The sequence below is a fragment of the Falco cherrug genome, chromosome 5 (assembly GCF_023634085.1).
Source record: "Falco cherrug isolate bFalChe1 chromosome 5, bFalChe1.pri, whole genome shotgun sequence".
NCBI lineage: Eukaryota > Metazoa > Chordata > Aves > Falconiformes > Falconidae > Falco > Falco cherrug.
This window is the reverse complement of record NC_073701.1, coordinates 392,181-401,894: the sequence shown is the minus strand read 5'-3', so window position 1 is coordinate 401,894 and position 9,714 is coordinate 392,181. Positions and strand designations below refer to the sequence as shown.

The following is a 9,714-nucleotide window of genomic DNA, read 5'->3' as shown; positions in this document are numbered from 1 at the left end:
GGCCCAGCCGCGGCGGTGGGGCGGGGCGCTGGGAGGGGCACAGCCACGGGGCGGTGGCCGTAGCCGTGCGCCTCAGGGTGCGGAGCGAGCTCAGCGTGCGGGCAGCGCCGAGGAGTGCGCAGCCGCCGTCGCACGCACCCGCCCGAGCCGAGCCGAACCAGTGCGGCGGAGCCCGCAGAATCGGCGCTGATGACACTTCGCGGACCATGTTAATCTCCGCCGTCACCTGAACCTCGCCCGGGCTGCTGCCCAGGGCCGGGGCTGCCCCGGGCGGCCCCGAAGTTCCTGCACCTGCGCTGTGTGTCGTCCCCCCCCCGCCGCTCCCTGCGGGGTGTCCCCCTTTACACCCTGCGAGGTGCCCCCCGCGCTCCCTACCACCTTTGCCCCCCCGGCCATGCCCCGCAGGACTCGGGGCACAGCTGTCGCCGCAGCCTCATCACCAGCGATACCGAGCGGCTGGGGTCCCCCGTTCTAGGGCAAGGCCACCCAGTAAGCAGAGCGCACGCAAGATCGTGGCTTTGTGGGGTGCTTCTTTTGGGAAGAAAACCTGATGATGCCACCAGGCATTTTTAATACAGTCTCATTTATTTGTAAACAACATTAAAGGTCTTTTTTTTCCTTTGAACTATAAAGAAACAAGAAATAATTTATTTGCTTACGGTTTGATGGTTCCTCATATGAATTAAAGACAATGCAGTTGCATGAGACAAGGCTGTGACAGCTGCTGCTCCCCACCATGAGGAGGTTCAGGCCACCACATTTTTATTTTTGCTTTGGACATTGCCCAGGCCTGTGTCAGTCTGTGTACTGCAGACGGCCGAGACGCTGCAGAGCCTACCAGTGTCACTCGCTGGCAGCTTGCACTGGCTGCGACGCAGAGCCACTGTGACAAGGACGGCGAGCGCGCTGGGGCTCTGACTCAGGTGCCCTCGGCTGTGGCCTCAGCAGGCAGGTGGCCCCTCCTGGGGCTGACAAGAAGCTTCCATGCACAGCTACAGAGAATCGGAGGAGCATGTGCCTTTCTGCACAAACGCTGGCCGTGAGGACAGTGAAGTACAGACAGTCACCTGCTTGGGTGGGTCTGTAGGGCAGCAGAACCCCCCCCTCCCCTGTGGGGCTGTGAAGGGCAGCAGTGCAGGCAGAGGATGCCTCTGTGGGTGCATCCCACTGCTGGCCACTCTCACGGGTGACACATTGCTATTATCTCCCTCTTGCCCACCATGGCGGGCCGGGTGGGATGAGGACCTGGTGAACCACAGAAGTCATTCCTGGTGCCACGTTTGCCTTCAGCGCTTCAACCCCAAATGCCAGGTACCAGGCAGATGAAGGAGGCCCGCCAGCCTCCCCCCAGCTGCGCTCCCACGCAGTGCAGCGAGGATGTGGAGAACGTGCAACAGGGGAGTAGCAACAAGCAGCACAGACCATAGATCTGTATTGCTGTGAAACAGCAGCCTGGGTCACTCTGCAGGGATTTTAGGGTGGCTGGTGACTGCACAGATCTCAGCAGTGCTGCTGTTTGCAATGTGCAGGTAGAACTGCCTCGGTGCAGCTTCTGTCCTCCCCCCTCCCCCAGGCAGCTTCTGGCTGCATCCCACAGTCCTTCAGAGGTCCTTTGGCAAGCTTGTCCTCTCTCGTGGTTCCCTCTCCTCCCCCAGGAAGGTGCATCTCCTGTTTGAGAACTGGTGCCACTGAGAACACAACTGTCCTCACAGTGGTTCTATGTATCTGCCGAGACAGTGTTGTGGTATTGCATTGATTGATATTTTGTGCAAAAATTTTCTAGTGACATTAGAAGCTGCGTCTGTCTCTCCACTCTGGTTGTAAGAATGGTGAGACCAACTTCTGCAGTTCCAGGTGTGAAAAATCTCAGCTCTTTCACCTTCCCTCTAGGAGCATCCTGTATTGGGGTGGAGGGTTGGTTCTGCAGTCACGGAAGGTGAAATTAATCATAGCATGGTAGGCTGGAAAGCATCTTCGAAGACATCATCATTGATGGCAGTCTCATAAGCAGGTGGTGGAGTGAGTGGTGCCAGCGGCTCAAACCTCTCCTCAATGCCTTTCACTTCATGGATGTCGGAAACAAAGCGCTGCAGCCTTGGGGGCAGCACCAGCTGCAGCTGGAGCCTGGAGCCTGCGCCTGCCTCGGGCTCTGATGCCACCGACACCCTGAGAGCCTCCACCGTCATCTCCTCTCGGGAGGACGATTCAATAACTGCGTTGTAAGGAGGAGGCTCGTTCAGCGGGGAGGGCACCGAGCCTGGGTTGGAGGCAATCGTCCATATTGCTGGAACTGATGTGGTCATCACCTCCTCATAGGTGGGCGCTTCGTAGGCAGCGTTCACCCTGGGCACCAAGAGGGGAAAGGCAGTTGCACTGGTTATTTTATTGCTGTTAATGCAGAGGCAGGTAGTCTGGGTAAGCTGCTGTCGGGACCGTGCCACGAACCCAGCCAGGGCTGTGGCAGGCTGTCCCTCCCGCCTGGCGCTGCTGTGTGACCCCCAGCACTGAGCATCGCTCCCAGGGCCAGCATCCCGCACCGCCCAGCCCCGCGTCCTGGGCTTACCCCGCTGCCCCTCCTCTAGAATCTCCTGCCAGTTACAGTTTATTACTAAGAATTACTAACTGCTAATTACTTCTTGGAATAGTACAGGACCTTGCTTTTTTAATACGTTAGCTCAATGTTCATCTGTTTTTAAGGAGTGGAGAAAATTTAGTATTTTCATTTAGTTTAAACAAGGACTAGTTAGTCTGTGTTAAAAAGAGTATCTGCAGAGCAAAAATGTTACTTTAGAAACATTTTTCTTTGTAGGTCATATTTTTAAACAAATAGATACTGACTTTCTTCTAGCACACCCTCCAAGCTAGCAAAGCCCAATGTAGACTTCTTTTTATGTAGTCTTTCTAAAAATAAACACATTATGACATTTTTACCCTCCTACAAACCCTGTAGTTGAGAATGTCAGGTCATTTATAGATGTAGGTAATGATTACCTGGATTTTACAGACACGGAAGCAAAGATACAAAATTAAATTCTTCAATTACAGCAGGCAAATCGGGGTTAAATTGGGTGATGCTGAGAACCTGCGAATGTACATGAAGCCAAAGAGATGTGGGAGCACTCAGAGCCTCTCAGAATCAGGGTTTATCAGTGGCAAGTCGGGCTTTTGAGACTGGAAACACACCCAGTTACAGGTCCCTTTTCAAAAGTTTGCCGAGGAACATGTGCTCTGGAGATAAGGTTTATAGAGCTAAACCCAGCTAAGATTCCGTATTGCTTCAGCGTTTTTTCTTTTTCCTTGTCTGACTCATTGTTTGGCAAGGCTTGATTACTCAAAGGAAAATAAAACTGGGCCCAGATCTGTTTAACCTTGGAAATAGTTAGTGGATCAGCTCATGGTGGGGAAGAAAATACGTCGGACAAGACACAGGACATGCACAGCATAGATGTTTGCAACCTCCACCTGAAGAATGAAGAAAAACAACCTAAAAAGAACCTTTTTCTTCTGGAATGAAGTCTGTGTTTGGTGCCCTAGGGGAAAGGCAGCAAACCAATACGTAAAATGGCCATGGCTGAGGAGAGTTATAGCAAGAGGGGTAGCCGAGTTGCTCCTTACCCTGCTTGGCTTTGCCTATTTGGAGGCGTCTCATTCGCATCACGTCGGTGCTGATTGCTCAGGTAACACTCGACAAACACACTCAGCAAGTAGCCAATGAGGCACACGCCCCCTACCCCCAGGAAGAAATAGCCCACTGGGTTGATGTTAGATGAGATGGCCAGCATGGTGACCCCGATGAGAAGAGCAGCGGTGAACAGAAGCAGCAGGGTTTGGCGGATGTTCTTCCAGTGTGTCTCTAACCACATGGCAAGAAAGGAGGCAGCAGGCAGCTGACAACAGGTGAGCGGTTAAGGGGACAGACATCTGTGGAAGGCAGAATAGTTTTTGCAACATGAAGCATGAGTATCCAAACACAGCACAAGTATCGCAACCAAAATAAGAACATAGGCACTCTGGTCGACACCATCACGAGAACACGCAGCTATGGACATATGTCATAAGCCTGGGAAACCTGTGCATAAATGCATGCCAATATAAGCATACTAGAATTTCCTACACACATGCTCATTGATAATGGGAACACGTGGACACACAATTGCAAGACATAAAATGCATAAATAGACCATCAGCACTTATTGCCAGGGTTATCTAAAAAAGTCTAGCTTCTTAATGGAACTCAGAGCAGTCTGTGGTGCAGGTCTGAGCTTACTACAAAAATGAGACACAGAACACTCCAAAGGTTAACTCTAGGACATTTGTACCTTGCATAATGAACATTCAGACACTAGGTCAGATCCCGGAAGAAAACCAGCCTTATTCACGGGGCCGTCTGCCCCAGCGGAACAAGTGTCTGGCTTCAGTGTAGTGCTGCAGCAATAACTTTACTTCAGGTGCTAGATATAGCTGGGGTATGTCTGGTTTTGCCAAACGTGGACATGCAGTTCAATATTAGCCTGTATCCTCAGTTCTTTTTCTGTGGATGTGCTTTCTTGCACCATCCTCAATCAGGAGAGCCCCTCCTGTCCGCCGTTCCAAACCCCATCTCTGTGAAAGAGTGCCCCAGCTGCTGCAGCGGTCAGTATGGAATGAGCACCAGGGTTCTGTGGTATGCAAGCATACTGTAATTAAGGGGTCATCTTGCAGGTGTTATACTAACCTACATAAATCCCACCATTTTGATGAAGACCCCTTTGAAGGAAAAAAGAATGACAGTGGGCTTATTTTTTATGAATATGCATCTCCAAACAAACAATTTTATATAGTTCCACGTTAAACTTTGTGCTTTTGCACACTACATGCATTCCCTTGTTACAGCAAAAATAGATAGATGTATATATACAAATGCCAGAAAAAGAAATACATTCTTTTCCAGCATATACTTACCAGAGTGGGGTTTTGGTAGGTAGGAGCAGTCATGCTTTAACTTCTCTCTTCATCACAAGGAAAAATGTGCAAGCTCTTTTGCCCCCGCTTCTTCCCCTTCAGACCTGAGTATGGGACACCAGTAAAACTCTCCCTTCCTCCTTTTGAATTTTCTGGTAGGGAGGCAGCAAAGGTTTCTGTTGAAACTAAAAGCTGGAAACTAGTGAATGTGGGAAGATAGGAAACGATGGAAGATCCCGTGGTACAAATTCTGAGCGGAAAACTAGAACCTCGTTTTCCCAGGTTCTGAATCCAAAGCAATTTCTAGACGATCACACACCTTCTGCTCTGTTGCAGCTCTCCCAGGTCTGTCCCACAGAAGCAGGAAACTCATTCGGGAAGAGGGCGGAGTGAGCAGTGGGGGTGTGCTTACCTGTGTTGGAGCTGTTTGGTCCGCTTTGCTTTGGTGAGAGAAACTGCCCTGAAAATTATGTGTCCCCCCTGCACAGCAGAGGAATCCTGATCCCTGTCTCAGAAGGCCAGAAGGGCTGCTGGCCCAGCCCACGTCACACGGCCTCCAGATAAATCTTTTTATCAGTTCTGTAAAGCACAAATCTGTACGTTTTTCTATCCTGATTAGGGGCTGTTTGTCAGGTGTTGGGTTTTGCCCTTTTTGATTTTACAAACAAAAGGAAAAAAGGAGGCAATGGGTTATTGTTTCACGGAGAGCTGAGTTAAAATCCTTTTTGCCCCCTGATGTATCTGGGAATGAGGGGTACTGATAAGCAAAAGAAGAGGTACTGAATTACTTTGTGAAGTCTGGTACCACCTGAACCTTTAGAGTGTATCTGAAAATAGAATAGAATAGAATAGAATAGAATAGAATAGAATAGAATAGAATAGAACAGAATAGAATAGAATAGAATAGAACAGAATAGAATAGAATAGAATAGAATAGAATAGAATAGAATAGAATAGAATAGAATAGAATAGAATAGAATAGAATAGAATAGAATAGAGTAGAATAGAATAGAATAAACTATTTCATTTGGCAGGGACCTACAACAATCATCTAGTCCAACTGCCTGACCAGTTCAGGGCTGACCAAAAGTTAGATCATGTTATTAAGGGCACTGTCCAAACACCTGTTAGACACTGACAGGCGTGGAGCATCAAGCAGCTCTCCAGAAAGCCTGTTCCAGGGTTTGACCAGCTCTTGGTAAAGAAATGCTTCCCCATGTCCAGTCTAAACCTCCCCTGGCACAGCTTTGAACCATTCCCACACATCCTATCACTGGATACCAGGGAGAAGAGATCAGTAATAGTAAACCAAGGGATGTGATTATTCTACTCTACTCAGCATTTGCTAGGACACACCTGGAATATTGCATACAGTTTTGGTCCCCCCAGTTCAAGAGAGAGATTGAAACATTGGATATGGTCTGGTGAATTGCCACCAATATCATTTGAGGGTTGGAGAACTCTGAGAACATAAGGAGCTGGGTTTGTACAGCCTAGAGAAGAGAAGGCTTGGGCAGGTGCTGAGTGTCTGCTCACAGTTTTACCATGTCCGGTAGGTAGTTACGGAGAGGAGGGAGGTACTCTTCATGAGGGCACATGGTGACAGGACAAGAGGCAATAGAAAGAGGGTAAGTGCCCCTGGATTTAAGAAAAAAAAAGTCTTTAATGTGAAAACAGCAAAACGTTGCCATTACTTGCCCAGAAAATTGGAGGAATCACCTTGGCTGGAAATATTCAAGGTGCAGCTGAGTCTTAAGGCTCTGCTTTCAGTGGGAGGTTGGACCAGGTGATCTCCACATCTAGCCCAGACTTGTCAATGTTCCTATGTTTCGAATATTTCTTCCCTTATAATTGCCTTTTTGACTGCTGACAGATACAGGACTGTCAGGTCTGGTTGTTACCCATTCTTCACTTTCAAGAGAACTCCTTTGAAGATGCCAAAATTAACTTCCATGTGAAGGGGAGCAAGTCAGGCTTCTGGTGCACGGTAGCATGTAATTTTGCAAGGCTGAAATTTAAATGGGAAAACCAATTTGTTTCCTACAGCTCTTTCAATTTTGGGATTGCCCAGTGTGGAGAACACCTTAACTGCTAAGGAAGACTGGACAAAACTGTTCCCGCAGCCTCTCTACCCAGAAAGCATACCTGAGCTGTGACGGGGTCCGGACGCCTCGGTGCTAACAACAGCTTCCTTCTAACTGGGGTTGCTGGTGGCCGTTAGCACTGTTCCTTAGAGAGAGATTTACATCCCGCAGGGTTGAGGAGGGAATTAAAATATACTACAAATGCTGGCTAAGTGTTCTGTTTACTAAGCTACTGTAATACAAGAGCATCATCGCTATAAGGATTCTAGCAGTGAATTTTCAGAGAATAGGGTTCTACTTTTTGAAGTAGCGAGCGAAAGTGTGGTTTGACAAGGCAGCTGAACAAACCTAATAGATAATAGCTGCAGAACATGGTAGTCCTTTCCCCTGCCTGCCGCTTCTTCATCTCCTCCTGTCCTCCTTGCAGTGATCCTACAGCTCAGCCGATCTCTTGCTGGGCCAGCTCAGCTGCCTCAGCCGGCGGGAAAATATTTATGTTTTTTTAGAGTGAATTTAGTGGGCTGAAGCTTGTCACCAACGGATCATCTAACCACTAGATTCCCATTTGAGGCAAGCAATGGGAATGCATAGCTAGAGTGCTGGAGGGGAAGAGGGGAGCACAGGAATGACTGCCAGGGCTGCCGCAGGCATGGTTTGGTCAGCCCAGCCCCACCGGAGGGGAAGGAGTTTCTTCCTTCTTTGATGGAGCAAGCCCCACAGAAAAGAGTAGAATCTAAGAATCATCTTGTCCTCAGCAAATCCTGTTAATTACATCAGGGATTTCCAGTTCAGCCTGATGACTTTAGGCAACTCCCAGCTCTGGTACTTGCACTGAGTATCACAAAATTCCCCCAACAACCTGACTGTTGTTGAATGTCTGTTGTAAGTACCCACAGGAGGCACTTACCCTTCTTCTGTAAGCTGTGTGGAGGGAGCTGAGGCACTTCACTCTTCTGCACGTTCTCTGGTGAGGAGTGGGCACATGGCTGCTTTGGGCTGGACCTTTTTGCTAAGTTAGGAGAAAGTCAGGTGAAAAAATTCTTCATTGTTTGGTGGAAAACTACCTCTGTGATGGGAAAGGCTGTATTTCATTTGTGGATGGATAGAAAGATACAGGTTCTGCTGTAAATTTGTGTAGTAGTTTTGATCAGTGCACCATTTAAAAAAATATTTATAGACGTAGTTATGAAATATCAGAGTGAAAAAGGCTAAAAATGGTAGGTGTCTCTGCTGCATTAGTTGTTGCTTGTATTCAGTTTATTTTAGTTGAAGTTCAGAGTTCGGTAACTCCTATACATTTTACCCGTGGAGTTGCATGGATGACTGGGCTGAACCTTTAGGAATTATTTTTATGCATTTACAAGAGCGGTAATTGCCATGCAGCTGTGAAAGCATTGGTTGGATGCATTTATGAATGTGACACTGACTGCTTTGTGGATCTAAGGGGACTAATCGGGATGAACTGTGAACTAACCTTTGCAATATGATTGCTAGCAACACGGTGCTTCTATATGAGGCCTTTTGGCATTTCTGAAGGACTTCCAAAATCTTTACCTGTCTGCCCCATTCTGAGTCTCTTCATGGTCTGGTTCAGACTGTCATTGGTTACCGGCGGCGGGGGGGGGGGGGGGGAGCGGGGTGTCCATAACAAAGAAAAATTGGTCACGTAGCTGCATCAGGAGGTTTTTGGTTATAAGATTCAGAAAATGGGGCTCGGGCAGGGCCTGAGAGGTGTCACTATGCCGTGTTTGTGAAACGAGGGGAAGAAGTCAGGAAGAGTAGACGAGGACACTTCCACTGCCGTCCGACACTGTCTCCCTTTCATGTGCAGTAGGGGTGTTTTTACAAAAGCTTTCCATTCTCCCTTGTTCAGTCATGCTGTGGGGACTCGACTTCGTTTAACAGCAGTTTTCTTTAGTTGAGAGCACAATTTCCTTCTCTTTATGCTTCCTTTCTTGCAGTATCTCACTGCTGATCGTTGTTCTCCATCCAGTCCCTAGGAAGCATTTCACCTTTCCCCTGTTCCATCTCACTATCTACTCTCCCTCCTGCCCAGACTGCTACTAATTAACTGCGTACCTGCAGTAAGCTCACTTATCAGCTCGTATGCAGAGAAGCTTGCTTTATTCCCAAGGGCTTGTGACATACATACCACAGCATGATTAATCTCCCTGTAATCACTAAGTACATTCTTTCCTATAACCTTGTCCTGAAGCAGTTCCTGAGAGCCTGAGCACGTACTGGGGACAAAGTGCTACCAAACCGCCTTCTCCTGTCTGGGTGGCCTCTCCTTTTGTCTCCCAGGTTCTGCCTAGTCACCTTTGTGAAATATGACTGTGATTTTTCTGTTCAGGAGCACGATGACGTATCTGCAGAGGTCATGGGGCAGCCATGAACTAGGGTTGATATGTTTCTGGTCAGTATAATGACTTGAGCAGGAGAAAGCAAAAGCCAAAGGAAGTTATGTCTATGCTCGGGTGTTCAAAAACTTTGTGTAACTTTGAGAAACCCAGTTGTTCTTGACCTTCCATAGCTGAATGTTCATATATTTCTTGGAAGCTGGCAATCTCCTTTTGTCTCCCAGCTTATTCCAGTTCTTACAGGACAATGGTTGAAAGTTATAGTATGTGTAGTCACTGTATGGTGTTTTTTTGGCATCGTTGTCTTCTACCTGCCATGGCTCTTCTCT

At 48.0% G+C, this 9,714-nt stretch overlaps 1 protein-coding gene across 1 annotated transcript; it reads right to left on the bottom strand.

The window, feature by feature from the left end:
• Positions 1-591: 591 nt before the first annotated feature.
• Positions 592-5,278, bottom strand: TMEM139 (transmembrane protein 139). Its single transcript, XM_005434343.4, has 3 exons — positions 4,942-5,278; positions 3,616-3,921; positions 592-2,343 (listed from the first exon to the last, which is right to left on the bottom strand). Exons 2-3 carry the CDS (start codon positions 3,861-3,863, stop codon positions 1,947-1,949), a joined length of 645 nt encoding a protein of 214 aa, XP_005434400.3. The 5' UTR covers positions 3,864-3,921; positions 4,942-5,278; the 3' UTR covers positions 592-1,946.
• Between the last annotated feature and the right edge of the window lie 4,436 nt (positions 5,279-9,714).